This window comes from Poecilia reticulata, linkage group LG22 (assembly GCF_000633615.1).
Source record: "Poecilia reticulata strain Guanapo linkage group LG22, Guppy_female_1.0+MT, whole genome shotgun sequence".
Lineage (NCBI taxonomy): Eukaryota > Metazoa > Chordata > Actinopteri > Cyprinodontiformes > Poeciliidae > Poecilia > Poecilia reticulata.
In genome coordinates this window covers 20,842,276-20,865,153 of record NC_024352.1, presented here as the reverse complement: position 1 = coordinate 20,865,153, position 22,878 = coordinate 20,842,276, and the positions used below count along the sequence as shown (strand labels likewise).

Below are 22,878 nucleotides of genomic sequence, written 5' to 3'. Positions count from 1 at the left end.
GCTTGTTCTTTATACGTGGCAATCAGCAGGAGAGGTGATGAAGTCGACCCACAGATGTTACGCCCTCGCTCCACTTTGGGATGCAGTCACAGACTGTAATCACAATGCTAAAGTAAGAAAGGGTTGTGGAACCAGTTTGAAGTAGTGATATGATGGAAAACAAAGAAAACAGCAACACCAGAGACACCGGGATAATCCCCTATAGTGGGTATTGTCTGTCCGATATGAGAAATTCCTTAAACTATGTAAAAAAATAAAATAAAAATAAAATATATATATATATATATACTGAGGATCGCACAAAACAACTTCCTGTGTACTGAACAGTGCTAACAACTGTTCAACAGAGGAGTCAATTTTAATGGAATTTGTCAAATTAAACTACAATGTATCTTCTCATCTTAATTAGAATGTTATGGTTTTTAATTTAGATCTATAGCGTTCACCTTGGAGGAGCTGTAAAGGGCCCTGACATCAAATCACAGCCTTCGGTCTTTCTATTTGTCTCAGGTACACCAGGTCTTTCCATTTGTCTCAGGTACACCAGCTTAGTCCCACAGTTCAACAAGATGACTGTTAGGTTCACTGGTCTCTCTGAACTGTGCTTATAATATGATTGTGTGTCTCTGTGTGCGTCTGTGTTGCTCTGCAATGGAATGGTGACCTGTCCAAGGTGTAACCTGCACTTGCACAATGCCCCTGGCAATCTTGCAAGATAAAGTGGGTATACTCAATGGATGGATGGTACCTCTGTAGTTTATTTACTTATACAAATATTAATTGATATTAAATACAATAGTTTAAATTGTGTATATTTGCTCATCTTGACAGCAATAGTAATATTATTGACACTTTTATTTAAACCACTTATTTTATTTTGTGATTATGGTCCTTTTTTAAAGTTCTTACACACATAATTAGCACAGTTTGTACAATGCAAAAAAAAACAACTTTTCAAAACACTTTACTTTTAAAGGAGCAAAAAATTAAATTGTGTCACTCTCATTTTATCTCTGTTATTTATTATCATTGTTGTTTTAAGAACCTTCGTTGTTATTTTCCGAGATATTTTCAGTATTTTAAAGGCCTCCCACGGCCCTAAATAATCTCTCTACACCTCTGGAATGTGCAGTTTCCGTCTGAGGCGGGTGAGCTCCGTACGCAGGAAACCTATTCTGGTCCACTTACGTAGGTTAGTGTTCGGGTTGAACAACTGCGGCTGCGCAGATAGCGTAAATAATTTAGCGTAGCAGAGGCCCAGGTAAAGGAAGTGGTCCCCCGTGGACAACTAGCCACAAACCAGGACACCGAGCCTGGATGGCAGCGAGGATTTCCACGGAGCCAGTTCAGATGTTTTTATTTGGGACAATCAGAAGGATTTAACTCCACGGGTGAGTTTCTGCGTATCTGTTCGGTGTTTCTGGAATATTCTGCGCTACACAGCGGCCCTGCTAGCTGTTAGCCCACTGACATGAGGATGATGATGATGATGGAGGAGCGTGGCGGTGCGGGGCCGTCCCCACGCTGCGGGACTCAGGCCCTGCTTCTGGTCCAGTCACACAGACACATCTAGTCGGGAAAAAAACACCAATACGAACCGAGTCAGAACCAGACGGGTTTAAAAACATGTTTGACCTGCTAGCATTGCTAACATTCTTGACCAGGTTCGGCTGAGGGGTTCTGGTTCAGTTTTGGCTAAAAGCTATTATCGCAGGTCCCAGTTCGATTCCTGGTTCTGTTCCCGGTTTATCGAGGGACTCCTGGTTTGAGTCCCAGACCGGCTGGGGGCTCTTAGGGTTATTTTAGGTTCGGCGGAACCCCCTGGTTCTGATCCCGGGCCAGTCTGAGCTCTGTCTGCTTTCACCTACAGATATAAATCTGTTTATTTCTACCTGAACATCACTGACAGGTGACGTCAGAAGGTAAACACATAACTTAAACCAGGTGAATAGGAACTGAAACTCAAGTTCCATTCATATGTTAGTGATCAATAATAATAATTATAGGTGCATCGTATAGATCAGAAATGTTCTGCACTTTTTCTCCATATTGACCCAGTTTCTTGAGATCTAAATGAACCAACACGTTGTCAGTGTATCCTCTCATACGGGTGTCCATTTCACAGATTTGTCCAGTAAAGTTATCTAAGCAACTCTCTCCAGCTCCTCCTATTGGGTCACAGGATATGTCCTTCTAGGCAGGATGTACCATACACAGTCCAATTTTGGCTTATCTATTGTCTATTCCCACTTATCCTTGCCGGGACATCTGGTTTCCATAACTACGCAGGTGATCCACAGCTCTACATTACTATGTCATTAGGAGACTGAACAGATGCTTTGAACAAAACAATGTGCTGTAACACTTTCCAGCTGGACTGAAGCAAAACTGAAGTTATTATCTTTGGACCCAAAGTGGAACGATCTAGTCATCTGGCGGCTTCAGTCACTACAGCTAAACACTACAGAGAAGGCCTGAAATCTGGGTGTATAGATGGATTCAGAGATGAACCTCCAGAGTCACATAAAGACCATTACAAAGACGTTCTCCTATCGCCTGAAGAATATTTGATGTCTCAGCAGTAACCTTCCAGACCACTCAGGTCTTCTGATTCTGGTCTGCTCTGAATTTTCTGAGATTTTCCATCTTATTAATTGTGGAACTTTTGTTTCTGCAGTCAGGGATGCATGGGTCGTTGGTTCAACTTGGAAAAAAAGTCAAAGAAAATACAGAAATAAACCAAACCGAGTCAGAATAGAGTTTCCACACATCAGGACTGTGAAGATCTTTAGGATCACTGGGAAGCGATTTGACTAACAGAACATTATCACTGTATAAGAAGTTCAATACTGATTAAATCTGGCTGCTGATCCTCATCATTACATAAAAAGCAGCCTGTAAATAATTAACTGACAGGACAGAAATAGTCTGGTTCTGACCGAGCTGCCAGGACCCCTGAGAGCAGGTTGATCCAACGCAGCTGTGCTCTTACCTTCTTCATACTGAAACAAAATGACAAAGAGTTTTTAGGCTAGTGATGGAGTCAACTTTATCTGGTCCTTTAGTGTCTTCATTATAGAAATAACCTGAAATGTTGTGCTTCTCACCTTTTGCTCCTCTTTTTGTTTGCAGTTAGTGCAGAGCTGCAGGACTCAGTCTGCCTGCTGCCTTATGACCCGTTCTGACAGGTGAGTCGTTCGGTCTAGAAATGCATTAAAACAGTGTTGTGTTAGAAATCAGGCGATTTTTCTGCTTAACCTGCTTCAGCAGTGACCGCCTGATCTAAAAATGTAAAAGTCAGATTTTTTTCTCTGATCAGTAAACGCACCACAGTTGAGGAGAACCGGGTTGACCGCAACACTCATGGTTACGTGAACCTGGATCCTTCACTGTCATTGACTTATTAATTAATAATAACCCTAGCCCTATATTTGATCTTTTATGTTTTACCATTTTGAACTGTTTTTAAATCTGATTGAACTCAACTTGTATAGGAATCTTTACAAATGTTACTGGCAGTGTTGTGGCAGCGCTTACGTCCCATATTCTCAGCTTATTCTTGGGTTCAGCTTATGCTCTGAGCATCTTTGCTGCATGTTTATATATTTTTTCATTTCTGCCACTTTCTTGCTTGAATAGTTTTTAAACATTAGTCGGATAACTGTGCCATATTAAAAAAGAAGTGAACGGTCAATGTAAAACCAGCATGACGCTGTTTCTGCTATTAATATAAGTAATTTATGATCACTCATAAGACTGCAGAAAATATTATGAATATCTTTTATATATATATATATATATATATACATATATATATATATATAATCTTATATCTTCTTAAATAGTGGTCCTCAGAGACTGCGGTCCTGCATGTTTTTGATGAGTCTGTACTCCAGCACAGCTGATTCAAATTATTGCATCACCTCCTTTGCATTCTTGCAACTGCTGCAGAAGCCGGTTAATCACCTGTTCATTTAACCCAGGTGTGCAGCAGCAGGGAAACACCTAAAACATGCAGGGCAGTGGGCCCCGTTGTTCTAAAACATCCAAGACTGTAAGTTTTAATCTGTGGACATGCAGTCTTATCACTTCAGTTAAGAGCTAAATGTTTCCTCCAGGCTGAGTGTGGCTGGTGTGTGTATCCCTGCGAGTGTGTGGAATTTATGAGGATAACGCTGCACTGTATTTCTGTTATGTCTGTTTCCACCTAAATGAAGGAGAGAATCAGGAGTTGGAACAGAAATGTTACCATGAAGCCCAGATTAGCTGCTCTCTGCTCGTCAATAAACTCAGCTGTTACCTGTGAGTATCTTTCATGTTTAATCTGGTCTGGATTAAGCCGGAATAAGACTTTCCTCAGGTTTTCATCAGTGGTCTCCTCTCTCCTGTTAGTGATCTTCAGTCGAGGGGAAGATGAAATGAGATAAGTGGACGTCTGGAGGAGCGCAGCCCCTTCACCTCAGCTCAGTGAAGCATGGCAGGCCTGCAGCTCGTCACCCCTGCTACTTCACCCATGGGGCCCTTCTTTGGTCTGCCGTGGCAGCAGGAGGCCATCCATGACGACATCTACACGCCCAGGAAATATCAGGCAAGCCCTCTGCTCCCTCCTGACTTTCCTGTAATGCAGTTAAACTCCAGGCTTCGTTTAGGCGCCTTAAATCCTTGAAAACACTTGAATATCATTCATTCAGGTGTTTTCAAGGTCCTTGATTTGTGTTTAAGGTCCTTAAAAGTGCTTTGAATTCAACTTGCTCAGTTTTGTATTGAAGTGCAATCTAACATTTGATCAAAAGCCTAAATTTGGAAAATGTTATTTATAGTAGAAAGCAGATATTTTCTTACACCTAATAAAGATGCATGGATACGTTTTTATCTCAATGTCTGAACTTGAATCAGACCAAACCTTTCTTGTTTTAGGTTGGTTGGAATTACCAAAATTATTTCTATTTGTTAAAAACCAGAAAACTAAGCGAGAATATTTTTCTTTGTCGTATTTAAGCGTTTAATTTGAGCAGGAGAGTAATTTACCTTGACACAATTTGTTTGGATTGTTTAATTATTTCTAATGACTCAATGACTTGCTGTTTTACTAAACATTTCCTACATTTTATATGTTAAACAACATTATTGAAATTTGAGGATTTTTTTTTGTTGAATTAGTGTTTTGTTCTCTGATCAGTCAGGTGTTTATGGAGTGTATGTGTGGCATTTCAAAACATGCTTTAGAATCTCGGTACTGTCACGAGAAATTAACGGTAATAAGTGAATTGAAACTGTCTTTTTTGTTATCTCCAAAGTGTAGTGATGAAAAAGTTTAAAAACCTACCTTGAAAATGCATAAAAAGTGCTTAATGTTCAGCATTCATGACCTTTGTACCCGATTGGATTGTTGTCTGTAGGTTGAACTTCTCGAAGCAGCTCTTGAACGCAACACTATCGTCTGCTTGAACACGGACTCAGGGAAGACCTTTATTGCAGTACTCCTAACTAAAGAGCTCTCCCACCAAATCCGAGGGAGCTACCAGGAAAATGCCAAAAGGACAGTTTTCCTGGTGAATTCAGGTAAACCGAGAAAACATCTGGTTCACTCATTTTAAGGTTAAAATCTGTTTGGTTGGTTAACGGCGAATGTTTTTTTTTTTTATTGTTTTTTTTTATAGTATCGTCTGTAATTCAGCAAGCGGCTGCAGTCAGAACTCACTCGGACCTCCAGGTGGGGGAATACTCGGACTGGAAGGAGGCGTCAGCTTGGTCGGATCAGAGATGGAGGCAGGAGATTTCCACAAATCAGGTGCTCGTCTTTTACTGTAGGAAAAGCAACTCCAAGATGTTTTCACAGTGGGCTGTTGCAAAAAAATCAACAACGTATTTAGGGCTGAGTGATACGACTTTAAAATAAAATCTGATATTTTCATACCAGATCTGATTTCCAATTTTAATTGAAAATTTTTATGCTCTCTTTTCTAAAAAAAGAAATTAAAATGATTTTAAAAAGTGGTTTTTATTTCAGTCATCTCTTCTGTGAGTTTTAGAATGGAGTATTGGGACCTCTGAGAATTTTTGTAATATTCATAAAATTAGCTGAATAAATATGAAGTTTTACCAGAAAAAACATCTTTAAATCAAATGCAAAGTTGAGTTAATTAGAAAAAAGCTTCAAAAAAATGATCAGGATCTGATGTGAGCACCTGAGTTCATGTGGTTTTTTTTTTTTAAATGGACTCGGTTGTTTACATTTTTTTTTTTTTTTTTCAAAGTCCTGCTTTTGATAATGTGATGCCAATAAAGTATTTGTATAAAATTTTATTTAAAATTTATACCAAAGTCTAACTTCACAAGATGCTCAACACTACCCTTCTAATTTTTTTTTTGTGTTCAAGTTCTCATAAAATAACTTTATTCGTATAATATTCCAGCTTCATTCTTGTATTATTTTAACTTTATTCCGTAATTAAAAATAAAAAAATCATAGCGTAACTCCAACAGTCCGTCATAGAGTCGACCAGAATTCAAAGTCCAAATAAACAGACGCTGTAAAACACGTTTGCCAAACAAAATGGCGGCTCTGGATGTGCTGACATCACTCTGAACTATGGAGGAAAAACTCCAGATTTTCCAAAAGTTAAATCTTCAAAAACTAAGAATTTGATTAATTGATAAAAACAATTTATCTCCCAGCCGTAGCTGTGTTACAATTATTCCTTTCCTGCCTGGGTTGGAAAGCTATTTCCGTTCTTGCGGCTCAGATTCTGTCCTCTGATCAGTTTTCTCCTTCCTCAGGTGCTGGTGATGACGTGCCACATCTTCCTTCATGTTCTGAAGAGTCGGATCTTACCTCTGTCTAAAATCAACCTGGTGGTGTTCGATGATTGTCACCTGGCGATAACGGAGCATCCGTACTGTGACATCATGAAGGCGAGGCTCCTCCCAGTAAGTTTAGCCGAACACGCAGGAAATCTGTGCCAACATGGTTGCTCTCTCTGTGTGTGCAGCTGTTTGAGGAATGCACTAGTGGACCACGAATACTGGGCCTCACTGCTTCCATCCTCAATGGGAAGTGTGACCCATCCGAACTGGAGCAGAAGATCCAGAATCTAGAGAGAATCCTGAAAAGCAACGCTGAAACGGCGACTGACCTGGTGGTCCTCGACAGGTGGGAATTGCAGTCATTGAACAGTTTTGCTGAGTGGGATTGGGCCTCATCAGAACTGAGGTTTAGTTTTACTGAACGCTTCAGGCTCAATCAGAAATCACAGCCAAATCTTTAAAAGCCTAACATTCGCTGCATGTTTCAGGTACACGTCTCAGCCGAGGGAAGTGGTGCTGGACTGCGGTCCCTATGTGGACAGGAGTGGCCTTTCATCCCGTTTGCAGGCGGAGCTGGATGAAGCTCTCCTCTTCCTCAACGACTGCAACGTCCCGTTTTCCAGAGAGGACAGAGATCCCACATTCATCTCCAAACAGGTCTGAGTCGGACCATAGATGTTTCTGATCCTAGTTTTGGCTCAGAAAGAAACGAGAAATGAACAGCTTTTTATAGTTTTTGATCGGATTAATTATTGAAATAATTCAACTAATTTAATAATTGTCTATTAATCGTTAACTGGCGTGAAGAGAATCAAAAAGTCAAATTGTGGAAGATCATATTCAGAGCAGTAATTATGACAAAACTGTACAAAAACAATTATGCATTTAAGATGGAAAACCTTTGTTTGTAAATGTTTTCTGTGCAGAACTTCTCCTCTGGCTTCACCTGGTCTACAAACAAAAATATATCCTATTAAGCTCGCGTTGCTATCCAATTATTAATAATCAGATCAACCCTAAACTGTATTGATGCTAAGTGCAAACAGAACAATCTGAGCTTCTCACATATTTTTTTTTTTGCTGCAGATGTATTCCTTGCTATAAGTGATCATGCGTACACTAAAAGAACACTGTTATTGCATTTAGGCAATAAAATGTACATTATCATATTTAAATTAGTTTTTTGCATCTCTAATATGATATAAATTTAAGTAGTTAAATAAATGTGCAAAATGTACACATTTTTTTTTCCCGATTTATCAATTAATTGCCAGAATAATCGATTATTAAAATTGTTTATTGCAGCACTGCTTCTTTTGTTCTTTCTGGTTTCTTTTGTATAAACTGACCATTTCTCCGCAGATCCTGAGTGACTGCCGGGCCGTGCTGCTGGTTCTGGGTCCTTGGTGTGCAGACAAGGCTGCAGGTATCATGGTGCGAGAGCTGCAGAAGTACATCAAACACGAACAGGAGGAGCTCAACAGGAAGTTCCTGCTCTTCACCGACACCATCCTGCGGAAGGTGCACGCTCTGTGTGAGGAGCACTTCTCCCCCGCCTCCCTGGACCTCAAGTTCGTCACGCCGAAGGTGCTGCGCTTGCTTGAGATCCTGCACGAGTACAAACCGCTGGAGCGGCAGCAGTTTGAGAGTGTGGAGTGGTACAACAACCGCAACCAGGACAATTACGTGTCGTGGAGCGACTCGGAGGATGAAGACGAGGACGAGGAGGTGGAGGCCAAAGAGAGGCCAGAGGCCAACTTTCCCTCCCCGTTCACCAACATCCTGTGTGGGATCATCTTCGTGGAGCGGCGCTACACAGCGGTGGTTCTGAACCGGTACGATGACCCAGACTTTTAATCTTGTGGTAGTCTTCATCAATGGCTCTTCATTTGCTTTTTTTATCTACTAAATGAGGCTCTGTAGGTTTATTTGATCAGCTGAACGGCTCTCGCTACGACTGAAATGAATAATTGTGATTAAATTGTATTTTCTTATTTAAATGGGCAATCAAATTGTTTGTTTGTATATTTGTATTTCTAATATTGTTTTTAAAAAGGCTAAAATGGTAAATGAAAAATCTGGAGAATATTCCCTTTTTTTAATGGATTAATTTTCAGAGTAATAAAGATAAATTGACATTTTTCTTTTGCTGTGAAACTGGTTGAGGACCAACATTTAACTCTGTCTGTAGTCTAATCAAAGAGGCAGGGAAGCAGGACCCGGAGCTGGCTTACATCAGCAGCAACTTCATCACCGGCCACAGCATCGGGAAGAACCAGCCGAGGAACAAGCAGATGGAGGTGGAGTTCAGGAAGCAGGAGGAGGTAAACCAACGTGTTGGTGCTTTGTTCTGCTCTGAAAGCAGCAGAGCAGCAGGTGGAAATTAACTTTTTACCAACAATGTTTGGTTGGATATTTAGAAAGTTGAGTGGAGCTGCACTGTTCAGGTAGACCAACCCCACACATGCAGGACAGCTGCAGACTGCAACCAGAGTGTTGGAGGAAAATGTTTTTAAATAATAAAAAATGAGGTGAAAATGTATTATTTATGTAAATGTTGACAGTTTACTGTTGTATAGGCAACTTTTATTCACTGGAGGTTCTTGCCCCAACTACATAGACATGGTTGATTTTTAAAGTAAAATAAAGAAAAACCGTCCTAAATTATTTGGTGACTGACACTTAAAACTGGGAGAAAATCAAACTAAATCTACCGTTAAGTTATTTATGAATAAAACAGTGTGGCTACTCACTATATTATTGATGTCAAATATGAGAGAATAATATTTTTTTGTTTTTTTGAAATGACAATGATTTATACTGGAACATTTCTATTAACTTTGAGCTGTATATATTATGTGACTTTGATGCTGCAATTAATTTAGAAGTTTACATTCTCTGCACAATTAGAAGTGATTAAAAGAAAAACTGATGCAGCTTGCTGCACAAAGACTCCACTTTTTAAAAAATCTTTCAGTATTTCATCAAATATTGAAGAGATGAGAAACTTTGTTTTGTCTTTTCCGTTGGAGCATCAGTCACTCTGGGTGTCGTCTCCTCAGGCGCTCGTCATGCACAGATACTCTGTTCCTGTGCTTTCTGTTCACTGTCACCAAACGTTAGACAAATTACTCTTGTTAAATTGTTTAAATTGTACATCAAACGTTTATATTTCACTGTCTAACACCAGAGAAAACCACAGTTGGAGATTTTGCAGGATGGTTGAATTGTTGGGGAAACAATCAGAACTGAATCCATCTCCCATCCACCATCTTCTCCTTGCAGGTTCTCAGAAAGTTCAGAGCTCACGAAACCAACCTGCTGATCGCCACCAGCATCGTAGAGGAAGGTGTGGATATTCCAAAGTGCAACCTTGTGGTCCGCTTCGACCTGCCTACAGAGTACAGGTCCTACGTCCAGTCCAAGGGCCGAGCCCGGGCCCCCGTCTCCAACTACATCATGCTGGCCGACTCTGAGAGGACCAAGAGCTTCGAGGAGGATCTGACCACCTACAAGGCCATTGAGAAGGTAGTTTACATCTAATTTTAAAACGAAGAGGAGGAAACTTGACTGTGTTGTGACTTTCCTCTGAGCAGATCCTGAGGAATAAATGCTCAAAGTCTGTGGAGGCTGGAGAGTTTGAGGCAGAGCAGAGTCTGGACGACGATAACCTCCTCCCTCCATACGTCCTGCGGTCTGAAGATGGAGGCCCACGGGTCACTATCAACACGGCCATTGGACACATCAACAGGTCCTCCCCTCTGGTCTCCATGGTTACCTCAGCTCTCAACAAAGAATTCGTGCTAAAGCGGTTTCTTTGTTTCTGGTTCTCAGGTATTGCGCTCGGCTGCCCAGCGACCCGTTCACACACCTCGCTCCCAAATGTAAAACCATGGAGACGGGCGATGGACGCTTCCAGTCCACCCTCTTCTTGCCCATAAACTCTCCTCTGAGAGTCCCCGTCAAGGTGCAGCTGCTTTCCCGCAGGTTCCTCTGCTGAACCGCAGTTCCACCTTTCAGTCATACTGATGTCCGTGTGTGTTCAGGGTCCCGTCATGAACTGCGCCCGGCTGGCTGAGAAAGCTGTTGCTCTGCTCTGCTGTGAAAAACTCCATAAAATAGGTAAACAAATTATGGATTAATGAGTTAATCTAAAATGATTTATATTATTGATCAACTAACAATGAATTTTCTCTTGGATCAAGAGGGTCAACTATCTTTAAAGTAACAAATCGGATTAAACTGAATAAAATTGCATCATTTTGACATTAACAGCTGAAAATTAACATCTTCTGTTTTAAATACTGACTGAATAAACAGAAAATTGTGGTTTTCTCACATTATTAAAAATTTTTATAAAATATAACAAAACAGGAACCTCTTATGTTGCAGAATAGAAAAATAAAATGAAACGAGTAAAATATGTGAAACGAGAACAGAGAAATGTTCATCCATAAGTACCGTCTGTTGTTGCGTTTTAAGGAATGTTAGCTTTGCTCCACGAAGCACAATAACTCAAAATCAAATTTGTTTATCAATGGTGGCCAAACTACAACACAAAGTGCCTAAAAAAATCGAGGCGGATGTCATTAGTTAATCGATTTGATCAAATATACCATTGATTTGGATGCATCCGTAGTCATGAAGGCGGGTTTGGATCAATCGGCTCATCCTGTTCTGTACTGCATCGCAGGTGAGCTGGACGACCACCTGATGCCTGTTGGGAAGGAGACGGTGAAGTATGAGGAGGAGCTGGACCTTCATGATGAGGAGGAGACCAACGTCCCGGGTCGACCCGGCTCCACCAAGAGAAGGCAGTGCTACCCTAAAGCCGTACGTTCCACTGCTTTCCGTCGGGTTCGTCATGAATCGGATCTGGATTATAAACTGTGACGCTCCTTGCTCCTCTACAGATACCAGAGTGTCTGCAGGACAGCTACGCCCTGCCGGAGCAGACCTACTTCCTGTATGTGATTGGGATGGTCCTCACCACGCCGCTCCCCGATGAGTTGAACTTCCGCAGGAGAAAGCTGTACCCCCCCGAGGACACGACTCGGTGCTTCGGTATCCTGACTGCCAAACCCATACCTCGAGTACGTCTCCGCCTGCACCGATCCTGGAAATGTTCTCTCCTCCCTCTGGGATTCTGATGGGTTGTGTGTCCATGGTTTTTGCAGATCCCTCATTTCCCGGTATACACCCGCTCGGGCGAGGTGACCATCTCCATCGAGCTGCAGAAGTCTGGCTTCACGCTCAGCTCAGCCCAGCTGGACCTCATCACCCGCATGCATCAGTACATCTTCTCCCACATCCTCCGCCTGGAGAAACCTGCACTGGAGTTCAAACCCACGCTGGCTGACTCGGCTTATTGCGTTCTACCTCTGAATGTTGGTGAGTGCTCCTTCGCTCCTCCTCTTCCTCAGCGGTCACACTCTTGTCTGTATCCTGTGGCGATAAATTGATTTTAAATCCAAGTTTTGAATAGTTTTTCCGAGAGACATTTGGGTCGCACTCGGATATCATTCATTACATTCAGTGACTGTTGAGATGCTAGCTTGCTAGCTAGCTTTTTTGTGTCCAACATCGGTGAGTGCAAACATTTTAAATTCTGTTGGTGTTAAAATTATCTTAAGTCTTGAATTTGAGTTTGAAAACTGCAGAAATGTTGATTTTCAGAATATTTTGTCATTTGTATTATCTTTTTTAGAAAAGAAAACTAGAAAAAAATCTGACATCATATCTGATTTGAAGAGATGTGAGATTTTCCTTTTAAGCCGTATCGCCTGACCTCATCCCATCTCTGTCTCCAGTTGGAGACTCCGACACTCTGGACATGGACTTTATGTTCATGGAGGACATTGAGAAGTCTGAGGCCCGAACAGGCATTCCTACCACTAAGTACACCAAGCAGAACCCCTTCATCTTCAAGCTGGAGGACTACCAGGATGCTGTGATCATTCCAAGGTACGCCAAGCTTTGCTCCGAACGTTTCACACCGAGCCGGCGTGAGACGCTTAACACCTGTCCATCGTTTCCTCCTCAGGTATCGTAACTTCGACCAGCCGCATCGTTTCTACGTCGCTGACGTCTACACCGACCTGACGCCGCTCAGCAGGTTCCCATCGCCGGAGTACGAGACCTTCGCCGAGTATTACAAAACGAAATACAACCTGGACTTGTCCAACCTGAACCAGCCGCTGCTGGACGTCGACCACACCTCGTCCAGGTGAAGCTCTCCTTCATGTTCACATCGTTTACGTTCTGATCTTTAACGTTTCCATTTCTGACGCGTAAACTAATACTGATGCCACCATCAGTGTTAACAGTGGGAGTGGTGTGTGATCAGAGTGCCTTCTTTCACATTTTTACAGTCGCCTATGGTTTTCTTTCAATAACTGATTCCTTCTTTCCACCAGTGGAGCTTTGATATTCCTTCAACAGAAATGGTATAACATGATATATCTGTATGAACATCCCTCTGTGTTGCTGGGGAGTTTATTCTTTTCAGCTTTTAGTTTTCTACTCAAACTTGAGAGGTTCCTGTTTTGTTAGATTTTATAAATGCATCTATGTTTTATGTGTTGGCATTTTATAAAGCTGACACAAAATTATTTTAAATTCGGTATATTATGAAAGGTTTAGCTATTTACGCTATGGAAAGCTGATCAACCCTCTTAATACAATAGATAACAGATTTTCAATAAAACGGCTGCTTGTCGGTTAATTGTTGGGTAAGGTAATTTTATTTATATAGCACATTTTCAACAACAAGGTAATTCAAAGTGCTTTAAGTGCACGGGGGCTGCCTAACTAGTTACTCGATCTGTAATTTTAATCAGCATCTGTACTTATAACCTAACCCTGCTTTATGCTTAACAACTTGTAGCAATCTTCCTGCTGAGAGGTTGCAGCTATCAGGATATATTGATTTCATCCATTTTATCAAAATACTATTTGAAAGTAGAAACTCTTCAGCCGGGTCTCTGCTCGGCTCCAGTTGACCGGATCTCTGCTGTCCTCAGACTCAACCTGTTGACACCCCGACACCTGAACCAGAAGGGGAAGGCTTTGCCTCTGAGCAGCGCGGAGAAGAGGAAAGCCAAGTGGGAGAGCCTGCAGAACAAACAGGTAGAATCTGCAGGGTGTTCATCGTTTGTGTGTTGACAGCTGTTTCCCCTGATTCATTACTGTTCTGGTGTCAGATTCTGGTTCCGGAGCTGTGTGCCATCCATCCCATTCCCGCCTCCCTGTGGAGGAAAGCCGTGTGTCTGCCCAGCATCCTGTACCGCCTCCACTGCCTGCTGACGGCCGAGGAGCTGCGAGCCCAGACTGCCACCGAAGCTGGAGTCGGGGTGCAGACCCTCCCCACCGACTTCAGGTGACCCGGCAGACCCGTCTCTACAGAACCTCTCTTGGGTTTGAGAGGAAAACCTTGAGATTTTGTTCTCTGAAGCAGATATCGGAGATCTTTCTGTATCTGTGAGAAGGAAACTGGCGCCACCTGGTGTTCATTCTTTATAAATACTAAAAGGAAAAAATAACATTTTCCTCCCTGATCAACAGCATCATTATAGATCAGGGTCGTGTTTTGTTTAAATGTCTTCCAGTTTCAGTGTTAAGAGTTCTTTACAAGATTATTTCATTGTTTATTGCTTTATTGGTCTTTGAAGGGGAAAACTTTCATTATATTGCTTGAAAATGGATTTAAAACGGCAATATTGGGCAATTTATCATCCATCAAACTGTTTTTCACTTTCTGAATTGATTTACTGAACTAAAGGAAGTTTCTCATGTAATTTGTTGAACCTGCTGTGACCCTGTAAGCTAGCAGCTGATCTCTAATGCCGGGTTTCTCCGTCTGCAGGTATCCAAACCTGGACTTTGGCTGGAAGAGATCCATCGACATTAAGACGTTCAGCCCCTGTCCTGAATCCTGCAGCGAAGAAGCAGATTGTAAGCACCAAAATCTTACCTTCTTAGCACTTCCCAGCAGTCACCAGGGGCCCCTCACGGGCCCTGCAGAGGGGCCCTGCACGGAGAACCTAACTAACGGCACTACCGTGACGGACGACGGCCACAGAGACGAGCACCTTCACCAACATGACAGTTGCCAAGGCTGCGGCGGCAGCTCTGAATGGAAACACGACGCTACCTCAGTTCCTGCGCAGACGCCCCTCGGCTCCAGTTCTCCTCAGCCCAGCCATGAATGTACCTCCAGGAGGACCTCACCCCACAGTAATGAAGCTACCTCAGACTGCACTCGTACAGCACCTTCCCCTGACCTCACCGCCGGGCCCCGGGCCGTGGACTCGCCCAGGAACCTGGGCCCCAACCCCGGCCTCATCCTGCAGGCCTTGACTCTGTCCAACGCCAGTGACGGCTTCAACCTGGAGCGGCTTGAGATGCTCGGCGACTCCTTCCTGAAGCACGCCATCACCACCTACCTGTTCTGCACCTACCCCGACGCACACGAAGGGAGGCTCAGCTACATGCGCAGCAAGAAGGTGAGACGCGCTGAGGTCGGCTGCTGCTGTGTTGGATTCCAGGAACCAGAGCAGTTCTTCACGGTCTTTGTGTCCCACAGGTGAGCAACTGTAACCTGTACCGTCTGGGGAAGAAGAAGGGGCTTCCCAGCCGGATGGTGGTGTCCATCTTTGACCCTCCTGTCAACTGGTTGCCGCCCGGATACGTGGTGAACCAGGACAAGAGCAGCTCGGACAGAGTGGACTCGGAGGAGGTTGGAGCCAAATTCCTGCTGCTATGCAAAAACCCAAAATCTCACCAAGAATTTTTGGTCTAGTTTCTTGTGCACATATGTTGGTACACCTGATATTAGACAAAATGGACTTAGAAGTAACTTTTCAGCAAGATATAGACTTTTTTTATTTATTTTAAAAACAAGACATTTTTCCCATGTGATGAGTGAAATAACCACTTGTTGACCTTCTGGTTGACGCTTCCTGTGCTTCATCCAGGCGAGAGAGGAGCTGGTGTCCAACGGGCGATCTGGGAACGACTTCGACGACGAGGACCGGGACGACGAGGGTGAAGACGTGGACGAAGATGAGCTGATGCTGAAGGACGAACCGAAGGATGATGTCAACATGGAGGACGACCTGGAATACTACAAGGAGCACATCCGTTTCATCGACAACATGCTGCTGGGGTCCGGCGCGTTCGGGAAGAAGATCTCCATCAGCGGCTTCGGGCCGCCGCTCAGCCCGGCCCCAGGCTCCTCCCCCTCCATGGACTCTTCCTACGACTGGAAGGCCCCCAAGAAGCCCGCCCAGCACTCTGAGCAGGCGCACTGCGGCTCGGCGGCCGAGGAATTCGACTACAGCTCGTGGGACGCCATGTGCTACCTGGACCCCAGCAAGGCGGGCGAGGAGGACGACTTCGTGGTGGGATTCTGGAACCCGTCGGAGGAGAACTGCGGCACCGAACTCGGGAAGCAGTCCATCTCCTACGACCTGCACACGGAGCAGTGCATCGCCGACAAGAGCATCGCCGACTGTGTGGAGGCGCTGCTGGGCTGCTACCTGACCAGCTGTGGAGAGCGGGCCGCCCAGATGTTCCTCTGCTCGCTGGGCCTCAAGGTGAGACGGGGAATCTCCAACTGGGCTGGACATGAGGAGTCTCTGGGTCTGTGGTCAGTGGAGGAAAATATAGAAACGCTGGATTAGTCTGTTACTCTGGAGTAAAACAGACTAAATCAGGGGTGTTCAAAGTGTGACTTTTGCAGTGATGGTGTGTGATACAGATGGAGTATATTTATTAATCAGGGCAAAAATATTAGAAGCAAATTAAAATCTTGCAAGAGAAAATGTTGGCTACAGCACAAAGTGCGACTAAAGATTATTGGATAAATTGATTATTCTGATCAGATAAAAAAGTGCACATTTATCATTGAGCCACTTGACCTTTTTATACAGTATTAAACATGCATTAAAATGTGCAAATAAACGATTACATTCCTTTAAGAAAATAAACCTTTACTGCCTGAATTGATAGTTTGTTTGGTACTTCTAACATCCACACGTGGAACGTTTTACTTGACATCAATACAAAAGTTCTTAATAGGAGTTTTTTTATTTTTTTTGTACAGAATTTAAACCAGGTTGGGCTTTTTTTTTTATATCTTAGATGAAAAATATATATTTTTGTTCTCTTAATTACTGCTCTGTGTGGTTCTTTCAGAAAATGTCCTTGTTTTAGTCTGCAAAGGGGACCCTCTTTGTTTTAATGAAGCAAACCTTGAAACCCTCCAAACGTTTATCTAAAATTATTTACTGATCTCTTTCCAACAAAAGAATCGACTATTTTACTCTAATTCAAGTATTGCAACTTGGTTTATTATTGAGTATGTAAGAAAAGTGAGTATTTTCTTTTTTTTTTTTTTTTTGTTTTCCCCTAAATATTTTTTCACCTGCGAGTCAGTTTGAGCTGGCGCTATTGGCTCATGTGACAAGAAGTTTGGACCCCTGAATAAACCAGACCAGTGTGGAAGGAGGGCAAAACTTTCTAATCCAACTGTAGTAGCATCACTTGCTTATTTAAAACTTGATGCCGGATGTTTCTCTGTCTCCTGTTGTGTGCAGGTGCTGCCGGTGCAGCGGGGGTCTCACACGGTGCTGGTGGTTCCGGCGGTTCTGACTCCGGCCGTGGAGCTGATGTACGGCTGGCTGAAGATCCCGCCCCGCTGCATGCTGGACCATCCTGACGCAGAGCGCACGCTGCAGCACCTCATCTCGGGCTTCGAGAACTTTGAGAGGAAAATCAACTACACGTTTCAGAACAAGGCTTACCTGCTGCAGGCCTTCACCCACGCCTCCTACCATTACAACACCATCACAGGTCAGACTGGGAGCACTGGGTGACGCTTTGACTCCAGCTGGGCAATAAATCATTTATTTTTATTTTTTTTTTTCATCAATCCACTCCGTGGGTTTCCATAGTTTAGAGAGTTATCAGCGCACGCAGGGCGGCCATCTTGTTTGACAAGCATGTTTTAGAGCTTCTGTAGGTCAACTCTATGATGGAGTATCAGGGTTATGTTTTCGAATTATAAGAAGTCATAACATTGCCGGAATAAAGTAGAAATATTATTAGAGCTCCAACACGAAACATAAAAATAAAAAAAGATGAGAGATGTCAAGTATCTTGTAATAGAAATACTTTATTGTTTATGACGGCGTCAGATTGTCATCAGTAGCAGGACTAGCAGTAGTTTTTTGCACAATAGTTTTAATTTCAAACAACCACATGAACTGAGCTGGTCACATAAAATCCTGATAACTAAGCTATTTTCTTTTCTCATTAAAACAACTTGTTTGTAAATTTTAAAATGTTAATTTCTGAAACTTTTTTTTTTTTTCTCTTAAATAACTGCCACTTTTTGTAAATATTTCTTGTAATTTTGTTTTTAGAAAAAAAAGTGGGCAAGAAATCTATTAAAATTAGAAATCAGATCTGGTATGATTATTTCTAATCCATCTCACCCAGCCCTAATCCAGCTCCTCTCGTCTGTGACCTCAGATTGCTACCAGCGGCTGGAGTTTCTCGGCGACGCGATCCTAGACTACCTCATAACGAAGCACCTTTACGAAGACCCCCGGCAGCACTCGCCCGGCGTGCTGACGGACCTGCGCTCGGCGCTCGTCAACAACACCATCTTCGCCTCGCTCGCCGTCAAATACGACTACCACAAGTTCTTCAAGGCCATCTCTCCGGAGCTGTTCCACGTCATCGACGACTTCGTGCAGTTCCAGCTGGAGAAGGACGAGATGCAGGGCATGGACTCCGAGGTGAGTCCGCTTTACTGAGAACAGCGGAGGCCTGCAGCCAGAAACCTGATACAGGAACCCGCTTTGTGGTCCAGAGGGTTCAGGACCGACAACAAGCCGGCATTTGGATTTAATTTGCCTGGAAATGAGTAACTTGGCACCAGATCTGCTCCGGTTGTTCCTGGGAAGGAGTTTCTGCCTCAGGAACAACACAAACATACAAGACTGGGGGAAAAAAAAAAAGTAGAAACTCTATGCTTTATGATGTTTGACTCTGTTTTAAAGATTCTGAGTGGCTTAAATCACAAAGTTGAGGGACATTTTCAGTTTGTTTCTGCATTAATTTGAAATTTATTTATCATCCCTATTAAAACATAAGCTGCTAACTTACACTAGTCTTTTTATAATTTATGTTTGGGTGCTGATGAAGTTTTGGCATAAATTTGATGCTCATTTAAAATCATAGCATGAAATGTCTTAGTCCAATTTTAACTCTGGAATCAAAATATTCTCTGCTGGCATTTGAGCCTGGATTGTAAATCCACTGAGCTACATTATCCTTCCTTCATATTTGGGGGTTTTGACAACGTTTGAATTGTTTAAACGTTGAGAAGTTCATTTTGATTTAGTTATTTTTAGACTTTTCAGTTTTAAAAACTGCCTGTAGCAAACGCAGACCTCCTCAGTACATGTGCACAAAATATATGAACTTTATCGTTGAATTTTCCAGAGTGAGTTTAAACCCACATCTTCTGCTCATATTAAACATATTCTATGTAGTTTATATATTTTAGTAATGTATAATCTCATATTTTTGGCCAGCTGTTTTTCTGAGTTACATCAATGACGGCACAATGAGTGTCAAAATGTACCGTATTTTCCGCACTATAAGTCGCACCTTAAATGAATGGCCTATTTTAAAACTTTTTTTCATATATAAGGTACATAGAATAGACACAACAGTTTGGGTTGCCAATTTGATCCGTACTCTATTATTACACATCCACATTGTAAAGAAATGATCCCCGAGTACTTTATATAGTAGTCTGCCCCAGTTGTTGTTTCACTCACGGTGTTGGGATATTGTGCCCAACTGCTTTCTGGGTAACCGACACGCTGCTGCCACAGTCTCTGTCTCTCTTCCCCGCCCCTCCCCCCCTTTAAATGTATTATCAAACTTTATTAACAAACCAGCATTGACAACTATCCCAGCATGCACAGCGCACTTCATCTACCGGGGAAAATGAAGTTGGCGGCTGCTTACCGTAGTTGTTGGACCTGTTGTGGCTCAATATTGGCATATATATGAGGCGCACCGGATTATAAGGCGCACTGTCGGCTTTTGAGGAAATTGAAGGTTTTAGGTGCGCCTTATAGTGCGGAAAATATGGTAATCAAACATCATTAAAACCACATTATGTAATAATTGATAGAAAATATAACAAAACCCTTTAATTTTGCAACTTTCTGTTGCATTATGTAATAATTTTACCTTTATAAAATGCAGGTTTAGTAATTTTTATGTTTTAAAGCCTGACTTGATTACATTATATATTTCACTGTTATCACATTACAGGCTTGTTGATTAGAGGCATTATTGGTACCAATTATGCCTCCCAAATGTATAATGTCTGTAGTTGCTGTTTTTTCTGGTTTTGTGGGCTAAACAGCTGCTTGTTTCCCTGCAGCTGCGACGTTCTGAAGAAGACGAGGAGAAGGAGGAGGACATCGAGGTGCCCAAGGCCATGGGGGACATCTTTGAGTCCCTGGCTGGAGCCATCTACATGGACAGCAGGATGTCCCTGGAGACGGTGTGGCAGGTCTACTATCCAATGATGAGGCCTCTCATCGGTGAGTCTGCCGACTTCGTCTTCGATACGTCTGCTCATTTCTGTCCGCGCTCCTCATCACTGTAAAATTTTCTCCTCCAGAGAAATTCTCCGCCAACGTTCCTCGCTCTCCAGTCCGGGAACTCCTGGAGATGGAACCAGAAACTGCCAAGTTTAGGTGAGAAAATCCCAACATCTGGGATCTTGTGTCAGATTTATGGGAGCAGCAGATTTATGTGGTATATTCATGAACTGATTTTAGTACAGGGATGTTTACAGTTCGGACTCGAGGCCATTAGTGGCCCTTGGACTGATTCTGTGTGGCCCCTAACGGCAATCCAAGACAGACACCAATGTGTCCTGTCCAGAACTGATGGTTGATCCATATGGAGATTTTTTTTTATTTGTATTTGGAGTAAAATTATTTCCAAAATTTATTTTCTTGCAATGGGAAATGTTCAGTAGAACTCAAAGCATTTTTATAACCAAGCTTTCATAATAAGTACAATGTTGTCTGTCTGGAGAGTTTGAAACACCGGCTTTGTTGAATTTATTAATTTTGACTAAATTTTGCATTTTGAAACAAACTGATCCATATTAAACAAATTACAATTGAACACTAAATTTGTAAACTAGATGCCTTTCCATCCATCCATTTTCTTTACACCCTTGTCCTTCAATGGGGTTGGGAGGGTTGCTGGTGCCCATCTCCAGCTAACGTTCTGGGCGAGAGGCGGGGTCACCCTGGACAGGTCGCCAGTCTGTCGCAGGGCAACACAGAGACACACACACACTCACACCTAGGGACAATTTGGAGAGGCCAATTAACCTGACAGTCATGTTTTTGGACTGTGGGAGGAAACCGGAGTACCCGGAGAAAACCCACGCATGCACAGGGAGAACATGCAAACTCCATGCAGAAGGGCTGGGAATCGAACCCAGAACCTTCTTGCTGCAAGGCAACAGCTCTACCAACTGCACCACTGTGCACCTAGATGCCTTTCTTTTAATGTCAAATGGATTTTGGATTTAAGGTATAGCATTCCTTTTCTCCAAAACACCAAACAAAAAAAATCTAGCTATTTTGGTTCCTAGTTTTATTTTATTGACTTGTTGGTACTTTTAACTTTCTACATTTGGGCCACGCCCCCTTACTTCCACCATTTACTTCTCCCAATACTGAAACATCTTTTTAAACTGCATAAAGTGAAATAGATTTAACATCTCAAATTATATTTGAGTCATGGTTTTAATAATGCAAATATCAAATGTGTGTTAAAAATAGATGTTGTTAATGTAAGTCTTTGTTAACCTGAGTGTGGATTCGTTCTGTTCCCGTTCGCAGCCCAGCGGAGCGTACCTACGACGGGAAGGTGCGTGTGACGGTGGAAGTTGTCGGGAAGGGGAAGTTCAAAGGAGTCGGCCGCAGCTACCGGATCGCCAAGTCGGCGGCAGCCCGCCGAGCTCTGCGCAGCCTCAAAGCCAATCAACCTCAGGTCCAAACCAACTGAGCTGCCAGCAGCTCGCAGCATTAGCACCTAGCGGAGAGAACAGCGCGGCGTTCCCGTGGAGACGCCACAGCAGAGCACGCTGAGCTCAAATCCCCTTTGTTTTTCTTTTTTCCTCTTTTTTTTCCATTTGTTTGTTTGCGCAGACACAATCTTTCTTTGTGCTTCGTGTGATCACGAGTGCTTCATCGTCCCGGCCGAAGAGGTCAGGTGTGCTGCTGTGTCCGTGAGACGAGCCTCGCGCTTCGACCCCGGAACGGACGAAGCTCGGTTGGAGCGAAAACGCGGCTCTCCGCCTCCTCAGTTTGCACTTATTCCACCAGTTTTCTGAACAATCTGTCACTCTGACACCAAAATCCCCTTCGTAGCAAAGCAAGACAATATATCTGCAAACAAGAACTCCATGATGATGATGATGCGGCCTCGGACGCTGAGGCCGGCCCTCATATGCTGAAATAGGAATCCCAACATTCCCAGTTACTGTAGTTGGTCCCATGTTGCTGTGGCTTTTGTGGAAACGCGCAGTCGTCTTGGCAACGGATCTACCAAAGCTGAACCAACATGTGACGACGCTCTGAGGCCGAATGATTCCTGAGGAGCTTCGGATTTTATTCCCTCTGATTAATGTTGCTTCCTGCTAAATGTGGTCGATAAGCCCTGTTTGTTTTTTTTGTTGTTTTTTACGTGAATACCTCAGTTAACTGCATGCATCTCTCGTCTCCTTTCTGTTTGTTTGGTGCTATGTTTTTGTATTAAGCTTGAACTTCTCATCTTTTTTGCACTGTAACTACAATACCTCCTTATTTGACCTTTTGTTGATCTGTCGCCATGAAGCCCCGCCTCCTTTTGCTCGTTAGAAGAGGGGGCGGGGCCAAGTTAGCTGTTAGTGTTTGGCTCCATGCAGACGCATCATCAGTGTTGCTGCGGAGGGGTCGGGGGTCATCAGGCTGC

The 22,878-nt window shown here is 43.0% G+C and overlaps 1 protein-coding gene and 1 long non-coding RNA gene across 4 annotated transcripts; one reads left to right on the top strand and one right to left on the bottom strand.

Annotated features, from left to right (window-relative positions):
- The first annotated feature begins 1,208 nt into the window (after window positions 1–1,208).
- On the top strand, window positions 1,209–22,633 carry dicer1 (dicer 1, ribonuclease type III). Of its 3 annotated transcripts, XM_008400121.2 has the most exons (30): window positions 1,209–1,391; window positions 3,133–3,188; window positions 4,218–4,302; window positions 4,393–4,588; window positions 5,400–5,562; window positions 5,661–5,791; window positions 6,781–6,915; window positions 6,993–7,153; window positions 7,296–7,464; window positions 8,170–8,642; window positions 8,999–9,131; window positions 10,093–10,335; window positions 10,404–10,558; window positions 10,642–10,774; window positions 10,854–10,929; window positions 11,501–11,640; window positions 11,721–11,900; window positions 11,985–12,198; window positions 12,618–12,771; window positions 12,851–13,033; window positions 13,830–13,935; window positions 14,010–14,185; window positions 14,672–15,311; window positions 15,392–15,544; window positions 15,783–16,403; window positions 17,406–17,661; window positions 18,343–18,611; window positions 20,279–20,441; window positions 20,522–20,597; window positions 21,765–22,633. In XM_008400121.2, exons 4-30 carry the CDS (start codon window positions 4,475–4,477, stop codon window positions 21,928–21,930), a joined length of 5,583 nt encoding a protein of 1,860 aa, XP_008398343.1. In that variant the 5' UTR covers window positions 1,209–1,391; window positions 3,133–3,188; window positions 4,218–4,302; window positions 4,393–4,474; the 3' UTR covers window positions 21,931–22,633. The 3 variants fall into 3 exon arrangements, with proteins under 3 accessions (XP_008398343.1, XP_008398344.1, XP_017158063.1); XM_008400122.1 differs by lacking the exons at window positions 1,209–1,391; window positions 3,133–3,188 and adding an exon at window positions 3,973–4,054; XM_017302574.1 differs by lacking the exons at window positions 1,209–1,391; window positions 3,133–3,188 and having other exon boundaries at window positions 4,061–4,302.
- LOC108165842 (uncharacterized) lies at window positions 2,978–4,378 on the bottom strand. Its single transcript, XR_001776162.1, has 3 exons — window positions 4,301–4,378; window positions 3,108–3,202; window positions 2,978–3,002 (listed from the first exon to the last, which is right to left on the bottom strand). It is a non-coding gene; the product is annotated as an uncharacterized LOC108165842 (long non-coding RNA).
- Window positions 22,634–22,878: the final 245 nt, after the last annotated feature.